This window comes from Coenobita brevimanus, chromosome 63 (genome assembly GCF_032717465.1).
Source record: "Coenobita brevimanus isolate Jiangsu-jjx chromosome 63, ASM3271746v2, whole genome shotgun sequence".
In the NCBI taxonomy this organism is placed as follows: Eukaryota; Metazoa; Arthropoda; class Malacostraca; order Decapoda; family Coenobitidae; genus Coenobita; species Coenobita brevimanus.
Window position 1 is genome coordinate 7017761 of NC_137016.1, and position 21903 is coordinate 7039663.

Consider the following 21903-nt stretch of genomic DNA (forward strand, 5'->3'; position numbering starts at 1 on the left):
TGTTGTGGTACCTTTTTTGACGGGAGATATAGTATGTAAGCCAGAGCCCGTGAAGGTTCTGCAAAACTACCGTGGATTCCTCTTCAGCCCTTCCATCACTGCCAAGCAGTTTTAAGTGCTATAGGAGGAGAATGGTTTATTCATTTACTTTTTTTTTTCTGCTTTCAAAGCTTGACCAATCTGATTAACCTGAGATTCTTGTATATATATATATATATATATATATATCACCAGTAATTTTCTTTAGAAATATGACAAAAAGAATCATACTGTATACATAATATTGCCCGTAAAAGAGGGAGGTGGTGGTGATGGAGCTCTGGTTTCCTTGTTCACTGCAATATACTTCGAAGATATGACCATGACACCACTGTGCAATCATCTTAGGAAATATTAGTTTTAAGGAAATGACAAAATTCGATATAGGGAAGTATTGTCTCTTCAGTCGAATTGTGAGCAAATAGAATGACCTCTCATCACACACAGTGCAGTCAAACACTGTATGGATATGATTTCAAAAAAAAAACTTAACAAACAATGGAGAGACAGGCACAGATACATGTGGGTAACTGCAGTATAAAGATTCCATTAAATACGTCAATCCAAACTTCACCATTAAAACAGATATCAATCTGTAAATCGAAAACTTAAATGAGCTGGACACACAGGTTGAAATCCTCTTCCAGAAGTTCGCTTGTCAATACCTCCTGAGCGTCTGTGAGTACCTACAATTTAATGTCATGTTGTACTAGGGGTATACAACTCAGTCCACAACACAGCCTAGTTTGCTGTGGACCGCCATACCTGTGGATTTGTGGTACCCTTTACTTTTGAACCCATCTTTATTATAGCCTGGATGACTGATATGGGGTCAATAACCAGGTGAATTCAGGATGAGGAGAGAATAAGAATCAAATCACATTAAAAAAAAAAAAAAAAAAAAAAAAAGGGATTCATGAAAAAAAGTATGGGGTGAAACTAATGATTCAGATAATGTTTCCAACTGGAACCTTTTAATCCCAATTTCTTGACGAGAGTTTATGGAGTCACACACAAACAGAAAACACTAACAAAATTGCTCCAGTGACAATGAAGACACAGGCGAACCCCACCCTCTCCCCCCAGAAAAAGTGGGGTGGGTGAAAAATACACAAGGAGAGATGACCCCTCAAAAATGGTGCCCGTGAAACATTAGGAAAGCCATGACTTCCTCCAAAAACAAGGTGCCAGATACGCCATGGAGTGACATGACCTCGCAAAAACCATGATGCTAGGTACAGAAGACAAATGTGCAAGTAGGGGGAAATATGTGGCGGGTTAAGCATATCCTCCTGTGGAGGTGATCCATTTTCCACTAAAAACCACAAGCAGTCAGTGAATACAAAATAGTCAACATCAGGAAGGTGTCAGCAGTGAGGCTAACACCACAAATAGCAAGCAAAATTCAAGAAGTTGTCACAAGTGAGTTAAAAACTGTAAGTAGTAACTAAGAGAAGAAAAATGTCATGATCTGTCATCAAAAGTTTGGGATTCACCCCGATCCAGAAAAGCTGGATTTCCATCTGATCCAGTGACACCTGGCTCTGAAAGCAAGACCCGGGGTAAAAGAAAATACCTGATCCTTAATACCACTTACACCCAACAAAATATATTCACCAGGAAACAAATGAAAGTCTACATTGAGGGTCTTACCCTCAACTTGGACAGGAACATTCCTAACGCAGGAAACCACTTGATACAACTCTTGGCTGAAGGGGAAGTACCGCGGTATGGGCGGCTCTACAACATCTACCTTCAGGCCAAGTCTCCTGGCCTCATTTATTGGTAGTAAATTGAAGTAGGCACCAGTATCGATCTTCACATCTCGAAACACTTTATCATTAATTCTGACTGTTTTTCTAAACCGACGGATACTGAATTCGGGTTTCACCTCCGGCACCCTGAATGTCAACACTGGGCAAGACTCACAGGTGTTTAAACTACAACTGCACGACTTTAAAAAACTCATTCCTAAAACTGCATAGGGCGCATCAACCCGCCCATCTGCCATCAGATCCATAACAACTTTCACTGGCCCGCTCACCGATTCCAACAGAACTTCCATATTTTTCTTGCATGGAATTTCGCCAAACTTTTTGTCCACGGGATAAAAGGCGTCCACTAAGCCATAGTGGTGAATAGCCTTAACTGTGATCAAATTAACCTCAGCCCCTGTGTCTACTATGAAAAGTATGCATACATTTTGAATCTTGATGTTAACACTGAGTTTGGGTTTCCCCGTCAAATTTGTCCAAGTCAGAGGCACACTGTAGAATGACATCATGAATACAGTGTGAAAAGTAGAGTAATTTAGTAATTTGTTTTACAAATAATAAAGTCAATGTATAAAACAAATTACAAACGAAAGAATAGAGAAAAATTTCTCGTACGTTCTACCTCACAGATCGTTCGGTGAAGACTGAGGTGGAGCTCCTGTTGGCCCTTATTTAAATTACTCCGTTTTCTATGAGTTTCGTTTTCTGCATTAGGTTTTAAAAGATGACCATAAGAAAATAAACACCATTATTCCTTTGTAAAGTCAATAGCGACCAATCATATTGTGCATAATTTTCGAAAAGAAACAAAACATGTAGGCTGGAAATGACAATCGTAGCTCGAGATTTCTCTAGGGTGGCATTCAGCCATAATTAACCTTGAAGTACTGCACAAATATTCAGTTGATACAGGTGTACTTTATCTTTCATTAAGTTACAAAAGAAATACAGATTGGTGAGAAAAAAAAAAAAAACATTTCTTTTGTTGTATAAGCACTCTGTACCTATTACAACAATAAATAATTCAATCAATCAACATGACGGAGTCAGACAATCTCAACCTTAGGACAGAACTATAAACACGGCCCAAGGAATTCAAAACACTGGCTGCAGAAACCATTGTACAGGTATGTGCATCATTCTATAACGACACTAAAAAATGTACCAGGTAATAATAAACGTTTTGAACAATGCAGATAAACATGACCGAATGCGGACCAAAAAAGAGAGGGAAGATCACCACCAGTACTGGAAGAAACTGATGTACGTTTTTTTTTTTTTACTGTATTGGTGTCATGAAAAGAAAAAATGTATATGTGCTCTGTATTCCCTTCCAACAATGAGCATTTCAATCAGTCTACACTCACTGTGAAGTAACTTTAACCAGTCATTGGAACGAGCATTAATTGCAAACTTACGTGTGAAAACCGAGGCAATAATAAATCATTTTCCAGGTCAAACATATTCATCAGTAATGAACAGCAAGGCTTCGTATCACACAGACCTACAGCTCTGCAGTTACTAAGAGTGGTGGAGACATGGATGTGATATGTTTTGACTTTATGAAGGCCTTGGACAACTTTCCACATAACGTTCCTTTGAAGATAGAAAGCTTTAGAATAGTAGCTTTTTCAGCTGATTACATAATATTTGACATGCAGAATGCAGAGAGTTCATGTAAATGATGCATATTCTAAATGGAAACCACTGATCAGTGGCAAATGTTATTCCCTTTTTACGAAAGGCAATATAAATATCAAAGTCAACTACAGACCTGCATCATTGACAAGCATAGCAGTTAGGGTGATGGAGACACTAGAAAGTGATGCAGCACCCATAATTAGAAACGATACCTGTATATATAATTACATGATTTCAGGAGCAAGAAGATCTGTCTTGTTAATCTGCTTATTTACCTGGCTGATGTAATTAATGCAGTGGACAGGAAAATGCGTAGATGTCAAGTACCTCGGCTGCCTTTGATAGAGTACATCAGATACCAGGGCGGCATTTAGCGCTGCAGAGGCCCTGAGCCAGCAAATGGTGGAGGCCTCTACCCTCTTGTTTGTAAGTCTGTATTATAAAAAATGTTTTAATGCATTACGTTTTTTCATGTAATCATGGTGATCTGTAAGAACAACATCAATGTAGTTCATATGATAACAAGCAATTTCATGCTTGCAGTTTTATTATGGGTTTGTGGCTTGACATACAATGTAATCATTACACTGCTGGCACAACATTTTATATATCTATTCCATATCAACTTGTACTTCATACAGATTAATCTGCATGGAGACAAATTTGTAGCTCGTCATAAAAGAACTTTAACGCATTTTATTGTCTTTATTTAAGTAACAGCTGCGTGCATTACGTAAGTTATTGTTGCGAGACGATTCCTAAGTTACAGCCTCTCATCCTCAGACAGTTGCTAAGAGAGAGAGAGAGAGAGAGAGAGAGAGAGAGAGAGAGAGAGAGAGAGAGAGAGAGAGAGAGAGAGAGAGAGAGAGATTACCATAAAACATGCAAATTAAAGCATGGAAGAACTCGCTGCGGAGCTTCTACCCTTATGAAAGGACTGACCAGCAGAGACGAACGAAAGATGAGAACGGTGCCTAATCAACAAAATTAAGTCAACGCACACTTATATATAAAAAAAGGTAAATTATATTGACAGATATTTTTCATTTATTTTATTTATTTATTTATTTATTTTTTGCTGGTCCTAGTTTAAGTAAAGTCAGTCTCAGTAATGCATAGGGCCTTCCCATCCTTAGCAGAGATTTCAGTTTCTGCCACATTTATAGTGCACATACAAACAATATGTCTTGTGAACAAATTCTCTAAAAAAATATATATATATAATTTGTTTCTATTTCCCGCTATTTAGGATGGTGTCAACATGCAGACGGGAAAGGGGATTGGAAATATAAAAAGAAAAAACAAACAACAAACATTCACCTCTCATGTAGTCTCACTCATTCGCGCACATTTTTTTTTTTTTTTAATGTGTCCGACTCTGGGCATAGGCTTCACAGCCTGCTTTCAAGGCCCTTTAGTCCTCCTAAATACCATACACCTCTACATGTCACCACTTCGGCGCTAACACCCACCGTCCAAATTGAATACGTGCTAGGGCTGTCTCATACAGGACTGGTGTACTGGTATCAGCGGGGGTATTTTTATGACATGTCGGCGGGTCTTCTGGTAGATCAGTAAAGTCTGCTTTTTTGAAATTCAAATCCATATACTGTTCCCTGTCCCAGCCGGGATTCAATACTGGGTTCATTAGGACTGCAGGCCGCCTCTCTACCTATTCAGCCAGCTCCTCTCTATAGCTGAGTTTCTTATATACAAATGGCCAGCAACCACGACCTGCTGACCAATGGGTCCATTAGGACTGTAGGCCGCCTCTCTATCGATTCAGCCAGCTCCTCTCTATAGCTGAGTTTCTTATATACAAATGGCCAGCAACCACGACCTGCTGACCAATGGGTCCATTAGGACTGCAGGCCGCCTCTCTACCGATTCAGCCAGCTCCTCTCTATAGCTGAGTTTCTTATATACAAATGGCCAGCACAACATCCACAACCACGACCTGCTGACCAATGGGTCCATTAGGACTGTAGGCCGCCTCTCTATCGATTCAGCCACCGCCTCTCTGTAGCTGCGTGTCTTATATACAAATGACCAGCACAACATCCACATCAGCACCCGCTAACCAAGGCCCGTAGTCATGTCGGTTAAGGAAACTCCCTGACATCTCATATTTGCAATTTATTTTTGGATATGGCCATTAATAGCCTTTTGTATGATATTTTTGCAGAGTATGGCGATATTGGAAGGATATATGTAACACAGAAGAGGACAGTGAGGTGTAATACACAAAATAAATCGCTTTGGAAGTGTCAAGAAGTTTCCATAACCGCTTCATTCCTGGACCAGTCCACTAATTCACCATCGTCCCTTCCTCATAAACCATATTGGATCAGCTCATTTTATCCCTTGCACACCTTTCACCCCCCACCCCCACCCCCTATGGAAGTCCTGGCCACTGCTTGACGGAGCCCCTCTAACACCATCCCTCCACCTCTTCCTTGGCCCACCCTCTCCCTCTAACTCCATCTCTCCACCTTTTCCTTGGCCCTCTTCCCCCTCTAACCTCATCCCTCCACCTCTTCCTTGGCCCACCCAACCCCCTTACACCCGATACTTCTGCCTTGTACTACCTTCACCAGTATATCACTGTCCATTCTCTTACTTAACAACCCCCAGGCTCTGCTCTTTCCCGGAAATTTCTCTCATAACCACTCCAGTCTCTCACTCTATCACTTCTTGCTGTATTAAAACCATCAACTTCGCATATTACAAACACTTCACCTGTAGTGCCACAATATTTTTTTTCTTTTGCACTTTAAGGTAAAAAATTTGCATTCGTAGTTATTTTTGTCATTCCTTGAACATTCCAATCTTTGCCTGTCTTGTCACTGACCTCTACTACCATACACCCCTCAGTGTCCCCAGTACCTTGGTTACTTCCCGTACTCTGTAACATATCCATGCTCTAGCTGCCATCCGCTTTTATGTCGAGACTTAGATATCTCAAACTACTTCTCCCAAAGCTTTTCCTTGTAGTCAACACATATTCTTATATTACCATTTTCTTCTTTATTGCTTCTCATCACCCTGCATATAACCATATTCATCGCAACTTCCTCTTTTCACACACTCCATCAAACTCAGTCACTTCCTCTCCAAATTTTAAGAAGGTTAATCAGCAAACAGGCATTAGAGAAAAGCTGAAGAAGTGGATAACTAAGTTCTTGCCAGACAGACAGCACAGCGTCATCATAAAGGGTCCCCTACGCAAATATGGTGACTGCACAGGCAGAACCGTTGTGTGTGGGTGTGATTGAAGGCTTGCGTAAATAGGAGTATCCAACATGGCCTGATATTTTCTCGTCAGGCATGATTGTATCAGTCATGATGCTTGTACAATCATGCCTGATGGTGTATGGCAATGATTGTGCAATATTATTGTTCTACAAATAGGTCGTGTTTTAATTTTGATCATCCGCCAGTCCTTCATCAGCACTCTTCCTTTCCTTTCGTCTTGGGCTGTAAGGTCTCTACAGCAAGAATTATTGCAATACATGCGGCCTCAGTAACGTACTCATTCTTGCAAGGTACGCCACACAAGGCAATTGAAGACTGCACAGTCTCGTTATTCGTGCAAAAAACTATCATTGCACAGTCACCATGACTGTGCATTCATGAATGACAATGTATGGGGCCATCCTCAGACTGTTTACCTGTATGTAATAGGGTCACTGCCCCAGAAATTTGTGTTGGGACCAATCTACAGTACATCAAAGACCTGCCAAGTAATTTGGAATCAGAGGTCAGTCCTCTCGCCGATGAAATCAAGATCTGCAGAATGATCAAATCTTAGGCTAACATTGAGATTCTTCAGTGAGATATGGACAGAGTGATTGGGGCACTAAGTGGTTATTGTCACTTGACGCTGACAAGTATAAGACCATGCACTTTGGTCGTCACAACCCTTATGTACAATACAGACTCATTGGTTGACCACTGGGACAGTTTGTATCAGAAAAGGACCTGGGGCTAATTTTACCCACTCACCTGAAATCCAGTGTACATGAAGCAGCTGTCGCAGCAATGACCAGAAGGATCGAAAGGATCATTTTGAGGAACTTTACCCATGTGAATAAAAAAGATACTGTTACCTCTATCTAAAGCTTTATTTAAACCTATACGATATTATGGAGTTCAGATTTGGTCTCCCTATCTTGCCCGGAATATGCAATTGTTGCAGCAGGTCCAGCGAAGAGCAAATAATTTAATAAATAAATAAAAGTAAATAAATAAATAATGAATAAAAATAAGTTACTGGAATTGTTGATTTAAGCTACGCGAGATGCTCAACATTATGGTTACAGACACTGAGGCAAAGAAGGAAGAAGGGGAAATGATTGAAGTGTATTAGTTACTGCTTGGATCTGAGGATATTCCCTTCTAATTCTTCTCCTTAAGCACTACAGGGCTTAGAGGACACAGTCCGAAGCTCGTCGGACCAGACCACTGGAGAAGTGTTTCTCTTAAAATGGAATTGGCTCACTATTAAAGTAAAAGAGGAGTGGAACCACTTACTCCAAAGTGTAGTAACAGCTAAATATATAGCCAGTGTTAATTCAAGGTATGATAAATATATGTGAAATATAGGCTAACACACGTCTCGGAGGTTGGAACAGTACAATTAAGAAGACAGTTCATTTCCCCACTAGATACATCACTATAACAGGTATGCATCACAGCACCGTAATACACTAGATGTTGCTTGGACTTTCAAAATATTAAAATACAGGTACTCTATTTTATTCCCAAACTCTCAGGTAGTTTACTGCTGTTTGTATTAGCGAAGTGGTAGCTACATAAATTCATTCAGCACTCCAAATCATCTGAGAACAGTAGGCAAAATACAAGCATAACGAACACTTTGAGGATACCGGCACACTGGAGGAAGCTACTGTATGACCTGCCTCAAATTTGTGCAAAGGAGTATAATCATTTACTTAATTTAACTTTGATATGAAGTGCAATAGTTTTACACTGACCTCTTGTTTTGCATGGCCAGTGTATTAGAAGCAATGCAAAAAGAAGTGCGCGAAACGTTCCATAGTTGTATTTAGCAGTGTCTAAAATACAACTATTTTACCCAATTCCCCTTCTGGCATTCTAGAACATTTTTTCCCACCATATTTCACTTGTGTTGTCACCAGAGAACTAAAAAACTATTGATTGTTCACTATTGGAATGCACAGACCAAAACTTAGGTACAGTATTTTTTGGTGTGGCGGTGGCTGGTGCGGACTGGGATCAGCTGATAGCACAGCGTGGTGTCATAACTGGGTGGTGGAGATGCCTGGTTGTCTAAACTTCCCTCACCTCCCTCCCTGTCCTCCAAAAGGAGGATGGTGACCTGTAGGAGAGGATCAACTCCAGCGTGCAGTCCGCTGGGTTTACATTCAAATTAACCTGAGGCTAAAACACTATTACGGTTTACGGATTAAACAGTTTAAAGCATTTGACATCCCTCCAGGCCAGTTAATCTGTTGCGTGTTCAGACTGTTATTTATCTGAGCTACTGTTGTCTAATCTATTGTTTCTGTTGGGGTTTGATCTGTCGTTTGTCATACAGCTTATATCTTATCATTTCGTGTATTCTGTTGTTCGACTAAATATTGAGTGTATGATCTTGTTTAATATATTGCTTGTCTGATAAGTTGTTTCTCTGCTGTTATTTGCCTGACATTCTTTATCTACTTCATTGTTTACAAAGATTGTTTTATTGCATGTTGGTTCTGTTCCTTACCTAGTTTTTTGTATATCTGTTGTTAGAGTAGTTGTTTACCATATCTGTTTTTAATCTGGTGTTTATCTGATTGTCTAATTGTTTACCCGATCTATTGATTGATTTGTCTGTTTTGTCTAATTTATTGTTTGCCTGATCTATGGTTGTTGTTTGCTGGAGCAGCTGTTTTGTTTCATCCTATTTGTCTGATTTATTGTGAAGTAGTTTATGTTTCTGTTGTTTTATGCTACTGATCTATCTTTATCAACTGCTGATGTAACCTATCGTCTTATCTACTGCCGATTTGGAGGTGGTGGTGGCCCAGTGGTTAGAGAGGTCGTCTGTTGTCTGAAATTACCTGGGTTCGATCCCTGCCTGGATGATGGAAAATTTCTTGAATTTCAGTGAAACATAATTTACAGATCTTCCACGAGGCCCAATGACGTCATACAAATACCCTCGCTAATACCAATGTACCAATCCTGAAGGGGACAGTCCGTGTTCAGTATGGACGGTGGGTATATAGGACTGCTGGGCCACGGGAATGGGCTGTTAAGTCTATGCCCAGAGTCAGACACACAAAAATTGTTTTACCTAATGCAGATCCGATGCTTAATAAATAGTGGTTCTACATGGCTATTTCTTGTAGAGCTAATCTACTTTATACTACTATTATTTATTGGTTACCTGTCGGTTATACTTGTGAACTATTGTTTTATTGTTGATCTCAGGTATTGTTTTATCTACTGATGTATTTGCTGCTGATGAAATCTATATGTATCGTTCATCTGTTTATCTATTACTAATCTAATCTTTTGTATTTATCCTTTGGTGATATATTGATTTACCTGTTGCTGATCTAATTTGTTTACCCATTGCAGATCTAAGCAAATGTACTGTCTTATAAACCTAATCTCTTGACTAAACTTGTTTTAGTTTGTGCTCAGCGGCGTCCGCAGGATTTTTTGTAAGGGGGGGGGGATATTAATTATACATATATGTGCGGTTATATCAAAATACACACACTCCAAACAGGCATAGGCATATACTTACATGAGTTACATCAAATGCATAGTGACAGATTGCATGAATCAACTCAAATCACTCAATCATCCTTGAACAAGAACTGAAGACATCGAATTCCAAAAGGGGGCAACTACCCCCCTTCCGGACGCCCATGTTTGTGCTGCCTGTTTCGTCAATCGATTTATCTAGTTTTAGCTTCATATTAATAATTGTTGTCCCGCTCTGTAGGGAAATTCCTTACTATGACGATGTTTTTAATACAAAATTACATGAGGTATGAAGGAAAGAAAAATGAAGAACTACTTACTGAAGAACCAGCACCAAGCCATAAAAGAAGCTATATGGCACGAAGGTACAAGAGAGTGGGGGGGAATAATTAAACTGAATGCAAGATGTGAGGAGAAGTAAGAAATGTGATAATACAGGAAATATAAAGTGGGAGAGCCACCTAGGAAATCAATAAGCAGTGGGGGCCGTCTTAGTGAGGAGAGGAAAGGAAGAGCTAAGAGACAGTGGAGTGTAGGCGAGCAATCAAGAAAAAGGTGACGGATAGTCATGGGGAAGTCACAGTAAAAACAGAGTGGCTGAGGGTCACGGCTCGTAAATTGACAGTGAGTGAGGTGGATATGGCCCAAGCGAAGACGGCTGGGGTGTTGAGGTGTGCAGGTCCCATGAGGATTGCCAATGTTCACGGAAAAGAGGGGATAGAACAGGAAAACAACTAAGAGCAGGAACAGGGTGGAGAGAGGACCTACAGAGAATAGCAGAATGTGCCAGTGAGTCAGCTTGTTCATTACCAATAATCCTGATATGGCTTTTGAGACAGCAGAGGCAGACTGACTTTTTCTGAATAGAAAAACGGAACAGCCACGCTTGAATTTGGATGAGCAGAGGATGAGAGTGAGACGAGGTGTGTAAGGAGGTGAACACACTAAATGAAACAGAGAAGATAACAAAGGTTGAGGAAGAGAATCTATGAGGAGACTTCAAAGCGAAAGATGAACATTAAATTCTGCACTGAGAATACCAGCAGCGGGAGAAAGATTACTTTGGAGGGCGAAGTCCGGGAACATACCAGCAAACCCAACATCAGGGCAAAACTTAGAACCACCAGTAAAGATATGCGTGGCAGAAGAGTGACAGGACATGTGTTCAAAAACAAGGAAGCGAAGAGTACCTGAGGGAAGAAGAGAAAACAAAGGAGATACGAAGGGCAGACTATAGGAGGAGGCAGAAATCAAGGCGGGAATGTCAATGAACAAAGACGAAGAATAGGAAGAAAGATGATAATGGGGGTAAAGTTTAAAAGGTTCAGCAACACAGCGTATCATTTTCTAAGCAACTGCTACTGTGGAGGAAGGATTCAAAGATTGGGCAGCTTGTTTCTCAGGATCATGTGGCCAGGACGAAGGCGTAACTGTTGGCTGTGTATTAATGCTGTATTTGTGGTGGTTCCAGTGGTGTATCCAGGCGGTGAGGGGTCGGCCACAACCCAGCTGCTCGGCCTCCAAGAAGTCCTGAGGCAGAGGCAGCGCCACGGTCTCAGGGATGGCCAGCACCGCCACCAACGACACCAACAGGCAGCCCAGCATCGCCCAGTACCGGAACCCAACACCAAGGTCAGGCTGAAGGAATATATCCGCATTATCATCATAATTATTATCAAGATCACCTTCATTATCATCATCATCATTTCATGATCATCAACATCATCATTATCATCATCATCACCTACGTTATTAGTGAAATCATCATGTGATCAAAGTCTATAATATCTCCCATCTCGTTCAATACCATGTAATCCACTGCAAGGCGTAAGGATCCAGAGGCAAGGCTATTTTAGTTATAAGCATTTATGGGCAGGTAATTGGGCTACATCTCTGGTATCGATATTATAGAAAAAAAATGAAACGCCACTAAGGAGATCCTGACAACTGGAGGTTTTTCATTCATATAATACCACCGCCTGTCAATAAATCCATGACCACCAAAGGCACAGCTGAGTGTGTAATTCTCGCTCCACCTCTACTTGACTTTTATGGGACAGAAACGACGGACGGAAGGAGGGGGAGGAGAAAATGCGAGTGATGGTGTAAAGGCGAATGGTGGAGAGAGGAAAAAAATGTGGACTGTGCTTCTCCGATATTTATGGGAAAGGTAAGCAGATGTCAAGCGGGATTACTGCATGGAACAGTACAAAAGGCAGTATTATTTGTAGCCCTATAGGTTCAGCTGACACACGAGCCCGTAGTCCATCCTTCTTCTTTCAGGGATAGGGACAGAGTTGCGGGACGTTTGTATGGCCGGGCAGAGGAGCAGGTTTGTTATATAGTAAAAAAAAAAAAAAAAAAAAGGAAAAAGAAATGTCCCTCAAACACAACAGATAAGGGTGCGTCCATGGATCCTATTCTCTTGAATCAGAGAGATTGCCTACCATCTCTTCCTTTGCTTTTTTTCCTTTTCTTATTTCCTTTTTTTTTTTCTTTTCGTACTGCATTTTCATATTTTCCTGAATGTTATATCATTTTCATACCGCCAGTTTGCATCAGCGACAAATGAGAAAGTAAAGTTAAGCTGTTACGAAGTGCTATATGCTCAAAGCCATGAAGCATGAGGCCCTAGAAGTTTTTTTTTTTTTTTTTTTTGGTTGTGGTGAGGGTGGAGGATTGACAGCCGAGTTATCCCTGTGAGCGTTAAATATCTTGCCAAAATGATCAAGAAAATTGGTTTTCAAATGCTACACTGACATTATCACATGGTGCTGGAGAGACCAAGCTTCAAGTGATGGCAACAATATAACTGGGTGGCTCCACTGTCCCGTTATGTACCGTAGACGTCCCTCAGTTCCCTCCCTATCTCCACAAAAGAAGATGGTGGACTGCAGGAGGACCGCTTCAGCTTGCAGTCCACTTGGTTGGCATTTCAAAAGAATCTAGGGCAACAACTATTAATAACGCTGCTGCTGCTACAATAACAACAAAACTACTACTGCTACTTCTACTACCGCTGGTACTGCTACTACTACATCACGTAGCCTTCACCGTACAGTTAAACTCTATCACTGTATTCTCTTTTACCTTCTGTACTCTGTTGACTAAACCTCTCCTCCATCTTATCCATCTGTCTATCAGTTTATCTGTAGGATGATCTGTATACGAGTATTACACTCTGCAATCTTATATTTTGAGGGGACGGTTTAATCAGCTGGTTTGAGGAGAGGAAAAAATGTTGCTTCACGAAATTATTAATCATGCATTCAGATAATACACTTTAAAAAAAAGACTCTTTATAAAATATAAAACGTTATAAAATACAGAAAATGATGTAAGATGGACAGTTGTAAAGCTGATTTAGCCGTTCGTGCAACATATGAGAAAGAGGTGCGTAATACAGGCCGATTTGTATGTTACGCATCTCGAAAGTTGCACAAACGGTTCAGTCAGCGTTATCAGTGCCTAGCCTGCATCATTATCTAGTTTCCATAACCCTTTCCATGCTTCATTCTTTTACGTCCATTGACTGCATGGTTGATCATTAAAGTCATGAAGCTGCCACAATGTCCTCGCTCCTCACACATGCACACTAAGCCATCCCTGCAAAACACAACACTGGAGACCACAACATGCGGACCATCCTGTGTATAGGAAACTAAAGTAAATTCACTGTCAGTCCCATTTTGCCACCTTCGGAGCGTAGGGGCCCGAGGCTAGGATTTTGTAGTCCAGAACATTTAAGGGTAGGAGACCAATCTGTCTCTAGTAGCTTTTACATGATAGAAAAACCTTTGGCAGCCTCTGGGACTCGAACCGTAGCACATACGTCATAGCGTATTCCCACCTGTAGGCTACATTATAACATAGTTCCATTCACTTTTACTGGATGGCTTGAATATTGCTGAAAGGAAGAATGTAGTATTTAAGGTGGCTAAACAGATGACGAGGGAAACAAATATCAAAGGATGATGAAGGAAGGGGAGTGGCGGACAGTATGGATATTAAGGTTGCTTGGAGAGATCATTACAACCGGTTGCTGAATGAGGAGTTTGACTGGAATGGGGAAGGTTTGGAGTCAGCGGATCCAGTGTTTGGCCGTTGGTTTTTGGTTGATGTTGGTGCCGTGGGCGGAGCAATCAGCGGGGTGCAACTGGGGAAGGCGGCAGGTGTGTCTACGTTGACTACTGAAATGTTGAAGGGCTTTGGAGATACTGGAGTTGGTTTAGTTACTGATTTGATAAATTCGAATATGTATGAGTGTGTTGTTCCTGATGACTGGGTGAAGAGTGACTGTAAAGGTGTATAAGAAGAAGGATGATGCCATGGAAAGAGGAAATTATAGAAGTACAAAACTTTAGGACCCGATAATAAAGGTAATGGAGAGTTCTAGAAGGTATGATAATGGAATGAGTTAATCTTGATGAGGTACAGTTTGGGTCAATGAAAGGCACAGGGACCACTCATGCAATACTTATTGTCTGACGGCTTCAGGAATAACGTATAGAAGAGAGAATTTTACTTTGTTGTTGCTGTTGTTGTTGTTGATTTAGAGATAGTCTCTGACAGATTTTGTAAGGTGGTGAAGAGGGCATTGAGAAAGCCTGGAATTGATGAATGGTTGGTTAGCGTGGTTGAGGATGTTTGGACTCGAGTGAGAGTGAATGGAGGTATGAATGATGAATTTTCCGTGAATGAAGGTGTGCATCAGGAGTTAATTTTAAGTCCCTTATTATATTTTATGGTTCTTGAACCTCTACCACGTGATTTCAGAACTGAACTTTCATGGGAGGCACTGTATGCTAATGATTTCGTGCTGATCGCAGAGAATGAGAGAAGGGTGGAGGAAAGATTTAGGATGAGGAGAGATGGAATGGGACACATGGGTTTGAGAGTAAATGGGGATACAACAAAAGTTATGATATCTAGGGCTGGTGGCGGTACTGTCAAAGCTGAAAGGGTGTGGCCATGCGCAATCTGCCACAAAGGTGTGAGAAGTAACTCCATCTTGTGCAGTATTTGTGACTGGTTACAAATGAAATGGTTTCCTGTAAGCCAAGAAACCATTTACAACGCTGGGTGGTAACCATATAACCAAACCATACGTGCTCCCTACGTGTTAACAAGTGGGTTGGTGGAGGGTTAGTGCCCCTCCCTGTAAAAAAAAAAATAACTCAGAGTCAAATGGCCACCCCTTACGGGATTATGGTGTCAGGCAATAGATAGAATAGATAGGTTACAAATGAAATGTAGTGGTAACAGAGGTAGGCAGCAAAATGATGCTGATTTTGTGTGTGCAGTGCGTTAAAGAATGCATACAGAAGGAGAGAGGCGAGAAAGTATTAATCTTGATGCAGAGTCTCCTGAGTTTGTGGAGGAGACCTGTTAATAGGAGGATTTGATATGTGCTGGAGCTAGCTCAGAAGCAAGAGTGGCTGGTAGAAATTCAAAGAACTGTTGCCCCTCCTGACATTGAGAGGGCTCTCCCTCCGTGCAGAGGGGTCCTTATATGCAGCATGGGTTAGTAATGTAATGCTGTACACTACTGAGACTTGGGCTGTGAAGGAGAATATTCGTAGGCTCAAACCTACAGAAAAGATACTGATGAGATTGATGTGCAGTGCGTCCTTGAATGACAGGCGGGGGGGGGGGGAAGGTGAGGTTAGGATTGTGAATGAAGAGTTGAGAGGTAGGATGGGACGTCAGTGTATTACTGTTGTGACGAGAAGGGTTAAACTGAGATGGTTTGGGCGTGTGGAGAGGATGGTAACTGGGTATGGAGAGTGAGAGGTATAGACGCTGAAGGTGGAGTTGTGAGGGGCAGCCTGAAATAAACTTGGGATGAGGTCACAGAAAAATTACCTCAGGGATAAGGGACAGAATACAGAGGCTGCTATAGATCGAACTGAATGTAAAGCCACCAACAGGTAACCTAGACTGACGCATGTCATGTGAACGAATGAGTGAACATTAGTAAGGAGGGGCGAGACGAACAGAAGGTGCAGTTCGGGCCAAAACTGGATGACCTAATGGGCACTGGCAGCAAACTGAGCCGTCCTCTCAACACAAGATTTTGAAAAGTGCAAAATATGGATCACCCTGTATAATAACCACCCCATTTATTATACATACATTAATGAGGAATGGCGAGATGATCATGCTGGTGAAACCGATGGTACAGATGATACCAAAGCCGGATGACCTGATAGGAGTTGGTAAGAGTTCGGACACCACCAAGTACAGGATCTGCAAGCTCATCACCAATGCCAGCTTCACCACACCCGTCACCACCACCAGCAATAGCTCATCTGTCAACATACATTTTCATCACACATCTTTACCATATTTCATTATTATCATAACTTAGTATCATCATCATCATCATAATCATGATCGTCATCATCATTAGAATCCTGCTTACTCCTCCTCCTCCTCATCATCATCATTTACTTCTCACATATGAACTGGGCGGACAAGCTCTGAAAACAGGACAGAGAAACTGTGGATCTCACTAACAACCACAAATTTGGTCATCATCACCAGCAGCAGCAGCAGCATTATCTCCATCACCATTCCTTTTTGCACTAAGAAATGGGGGTGGCCAGGATTCAGAAACCGGAAAAAGAAAACAATGATGGGAGAGCTGTTATTAAAAAGCCCTGTGAATTAGATCATGCATACATTTATTCCTCACTGCAAGCCTTCAAACTCCGTGTCTACTCTCGTTGTTCTGCCAAACGGATATCATTCTCATCACATGTATACGCTGCTTCTGCTTCTGCAGGTGGTGCTGGAGGTGCCTTAACGTGGTGGCACCGATATGGTCGGGTGGTGAAGTTGTTGATTATAGGCTACAAACGTCTCTCAGTTCCCTTCCTATCCTCCGAAAGGAATGTGGATGATTTCAGGACATCTCTCCCTGCAGCCCATTGGATTCACGTTCAGATGAGCCTCGGTTTGCAAGTACTACCACCACTACTAATGCTGCTGCTGCTGCTTAAATTCACTCATCGTTCAAGCTGTCAAATTCCTTGTGCACTTACTAGTTCTACCTTAAGGAAATCGTTTATCTATCTGCCTGTCTATCTGTTTTTCTATCTAACAAGATCCAGACGCCTTAGTCCGAGAATGGGTGGCTATAAACGAGTTGCCTCCATGTCACTCTGTTAACGTTGGGGTTGGGGTTACGAGAGGCAAACTGAAACAGACCTGGGATGAGGTCATAGAGTGTGACCTCAGGGACAGGGGACTGACTAGGGAGGCTGCCAGAGATCGAGCTGCATGGACAGCCACCATCAGGTGACCAAGGACGACGAATGCAAGCATTTTGGAGCCATTATAAACGAAACGAAACAAAGTAGTATTAATAGTATTCCGGCCTTTAAGAATTTACATTTTCCATGTCCTTTTGATAGCCAAGAAAGCATAGTTACAGTGAAGACAGAAGGTTACGGTGAGGGCAAAGACAGTCATAGATCAACAAACAGTACACAGTTGTTACGCTGAAGATGTAGAGGATGGTCACGAAGAAAAAGAAAACAGAGTCACAGCGAGAACAGAACTGGCCACATACCACCTAAGAATATAGTTACCGTGAAGTCAGATGGTTACAGTGCCTGCAAAAGTAGTTACAGATCAACAAAGTATAGTTACGGTGGTGTCAGATGGTTAGAGTGAAAACAGGAGCAGCCACAGATCAACAAAAAAACCGTTACGGTGAAGACAGAAGGTTACTGAGAAGGAAAAGGTTGGCACAGATGAACAAAGAGAAGGCAGAACGTTACGAGGAGGCCAAGAATAGCCAGAGACCAATAAAACTGTTTTTACAGTTAGACAAATAATATAATTACGGTGAAGGTAGAAGGTGGCGACGAAGCAGAAGACGGCTGCAAGAAGAATGGCCGTAATGAGGGTAAAGCGTCGACCCAAGAACTCTGCCAAGACCCAGCTGAATGTGTCTCCCGGGAGCTGGACGAGGGCGAGGATGGCCAGGCTGAGGAAGTAGTTGCTGGGCATGATGTTTATACCCATCGTCACCACGCCGTACGAGAGGTGCACGCCGACCCTGCAACAACATATACTTGAGATATGTTATGCTTACTCTTGAATTAATTAACAACAGCTCCCTCTCACACCCAATGATTTTTCTTTCTGATGGCCTGGCAAACACATGGTAAACATGAAAATAGGGGAAGTCCAAATACCAAGGATCCATCCCCTCCCCCTACCGATCCACCAGTGACTATAGTCTGACAAATCTAAACATAGGGTTTGGGTGGAGTCACCCCCTCCCTACACTATTGCCATGTTTCCTAACCCTACGATGTATAACGCCTGTGGTTTGTGTAGTAGGAATGATACATAAACATAACTCATACTAATATAACTGTAATGAAAGTGCTGACATGTATCAAGGAAGAATAAAACTATTCTGCATACTATATTATACGATAATAGAGAAACGTGGCATAAAAATTTGGCAGTGTTGCTCTAAAAATATTCTAATTATTATTTACTTCCCCAACACTTCTAACATTGCTAATTAATTTAGCAAGTATAATTGCAAGAAAATTTGAAGGGATAAAAGTGGGAAGAGGCGATCCTTTCATAATTAAAATAAATATATCAAACAGCTCTGGGGTGGCAGCACTCACGCGACACGTGTTTGTGTGTACGCTATGGGAGGTCACCAACCCCCTACAGGATTTAGGCCTATTGGGGAAACCTCTATAAAAAAAAACGCGCCGTGACTTTTACCTCAAGGGTGGTGCGGAAATAAAGTCAAAATTATAATCCATACATAAAAATGGAAGTAAAAAACCATGGATGACACATAACAAAATCTAGCGAGAGAGAGAGAGAGAGAGAGAGAGAGAGAGAGAGAGAGAGAGAGAGAGAGAGAGAGAGAGAGAGAGAGAGAGAGAGAGAGAGAGAGAGAGAGAGAGAGAAAGAAAGAAATAATAATAATAATAATAAAACTTTATTTCCACTAAACAGTGGGTATTCTTATACATTATACAGTAGTACAGCATACAGTATGAAAGTTCTATACACAATATAATACAAGTTGATACATATGGTGGAGAATAGTGACAGAGAGGTAAATGGTTTAAAAGGTGTGGGGACACTTAGGTTAAAAATAGATCAATTAAGGGATTTAGGAACGAAGGCAGTGGGAAGGATTAAGACAGATGGGATTGTAAGATTAGGTAGTTTGAGCAATAGGGTAGAATGTATGCTCTCAATAAAAGTATAGCAATTATCAACGGCTAATTATTATACAGGTGTTGATGGTGGGGGTCTATATTTATAGGAGGTGTTGGTGGTGGAGGTATAGCGGGTGTTGTTGATGGGGGTGTTGTTGGGGGTAGGGGTATAGGGGGTGTTGGTGGCAGGGGTATAGGGGGTATTAGAAAAACGGAGATCACAAGAGGGAAACAGTGTCAAGGTCATCGCTGATGGAGAGGTCAGCTCGGAAACGTGGCAACAGTGCAGGGAGGGGGTGACTCCACCAAAACCCTACGTTTAGATTTGTCAGACTATAGAAGTACGTATCTTTTACGTAACAAGACGGAAACAAAGTGAAAAATTGCAAAACTGGGCACTAACTGTTATACCCTGGCGACGCGACATTTTTCATTAATTTTAACGTACTTTTAGTAACCCTCATTGAACAAACGTTGAACTGCAGTTTTTCAGGGGACTAAGTATGACCATGCATTGATTAAAATAGGTGATTGTACACCGGCCACACCACCTAGGAATCGAACCCGACACTTTCTAACTACCATTTCCAGTCGTTTGCCACAGGACCACACAACAGCTGCTAAAAGGATGAGGTGTCCAACTCCATCCCTAGAACCCTTCGAGGCACAGTGACTCACTGGAGGTGGGTGTCCCAGGCACAGTGTTATGGTCCAATGACACGATCAGTGGACATACGTGGTATTGGAGTATGGTAATGAAAAATGCGTAGAAAACGATTGTGTAAACGTGATGAACTGCAGCGCCACCCCTATTAGTGATTCAGTGTTTATAGCGTGTTTCGTACCATGCTACGAAGCTGATGAGCAGCGTGCCCTTAACACAACAGATACCCACTAATCGTGTAGACGAGTACTTACAGTAACAGTAACTGACAGATCCATATACTGTCAATGAAAATACAGTGTTTACAGCGTGTTTCGTTACCATGCTACGAAGCTGATGAGCAGCGTGCTTTAATACCACAGATACCCACTAATTGTGTAGACAAGCACTTACAATAACAGTAACTGACAGATCCATATACTGTCAATGAAAACAGTGCTTTTCGCCAAACACAGAGGATATATTATAATTCTCGTGGCATACCAACAGAGATCTTGGGTTTGATTCCTCTGCCCATAAAACCTTTGTGCGGGGTCTTATTTACCTCACATTAGGTTCATATGAAGTGTGGTGTTATTATGAAGTGTATACATTATATAATATTCTTATCTTTTCGTACGTCTAACCCATTCTCTCCAATGACGTATTTTCAGTACATTTTTTCTACTTCCAAACGGCTTTAATAAACTTAAGAGAGACCTCTAGTGGTGAAAGGGCTAATGAAGGCTACATTATAACTCTCAGTCTGATAAACCTGCCCAGAGCTGAACAGAGGCATCAAGACATAGCAAGAATAAAATAATAAATGTCAAAGGATAAAAGGAACTAAGGCAATATTTGCCTGATCATAATATATAATTTTTAGAACACAACAAGGAGACGCTGAAAAAATAAATGTCACTGGACTAAAGTTAATAAGGCAGTATTTTCATGACCATAACAAACAATTTTCAGAGTATAAGAGAAACACCGAAATAACTTACTCCAACAAAAACAATCTTAAAACCCTGCGTCGACATAGGGGGTAGTGGAACCAACCAATTTTAGAACGTTCGTTCTTATCGTTTATTATGGCTCCAAAATGCTTGCATCCGTCTGCCTTGGTCACCTAATGGCAGATCTCTACGCACCACAATCTTTGGCAGCCTCCCTATCCAATCCCTAATTCCTGAGGTCACACTCTATGACCTCGTCCCAGGTCTTTTCCAGTCTGCCTCTAGCAACCTTATCCCCGACGTTCACACTTCTCACCTTTCCGCACCCAACTGTCATCTTCCATCCTCTCACCATGCCCAAACCATCTCAATCTACACCTCTTCATCACAACATCAATACACTCCAGTCCCATCCTTCCTCTCAACTCTTCAATCATAATCCGAACCACCCCTACCTCCCAGGCCTCAGATTCAAAGACGCACTACACATCCATCAAATCACTGTCGTTTTTGTATGTCTGAGCCTCCGAATAACCCTCTTCCATTAGTGCCCACGTCCTACTACCATACAGCACTACACTCCTATCATATGCAGCATACAAAGATCCCTTAGCACGGAAGGAGAGCCCTATCAATGTCAGGAGAGGCAACAGCTCCCTGAACTTCCTCCAATCACTCTTTACCCTAGCCACAGTGCTAGCTCCAGCTCCACCTCTAGCACATAACATGTCCCTCTCTGCACACTCAAAAGCCTCACCAGCAAGATCAATCTTATCACACAAGACAGTCTCCAAATGCTCTCCCAAACACACAGCACATACGAATTCAGTATTATCTTGCAGTCTGCCTCTAATACAGCAGCATCTATTATGCACCCACGTATCACAAACAAT

At 41.6% G+C, this 21903-nt stretch overlaps 1 protein-coding gene across 1 annotated transcript in view; it reads right to left on the bottom strand.

Annotated features, from left to right (window-relative positions):
* Window positions 1-10229: 10229 nt before the first annotated feature.
* LOC145404292 (organic cation transporter 1-like) overlaps window positions 10230-21903 on the bottom strand; it is a 48936-nt gene continuing 37262 nt past the window's right edge. Inside the window, exons 9-11 of the mRNA XM_080275812.1 lie at window positions 18056-18270; window positions 16338-16513; window positions 10230-11840 (exon numbers count right to left, since the gene is read on the bottom strand). Of these exons, the coding sequence (XP_080131938.1) occupies window positions 11550-11840; window positions 16338-16513; window positions 18056-18270 (682 nt within the window). The 3' untranslated portion in view covers window positions 10230-11549. The remainder of the gene's footprint in view (window positions 11841-16337; window positions 16514-18055; window positions 18271-21903) is intronic.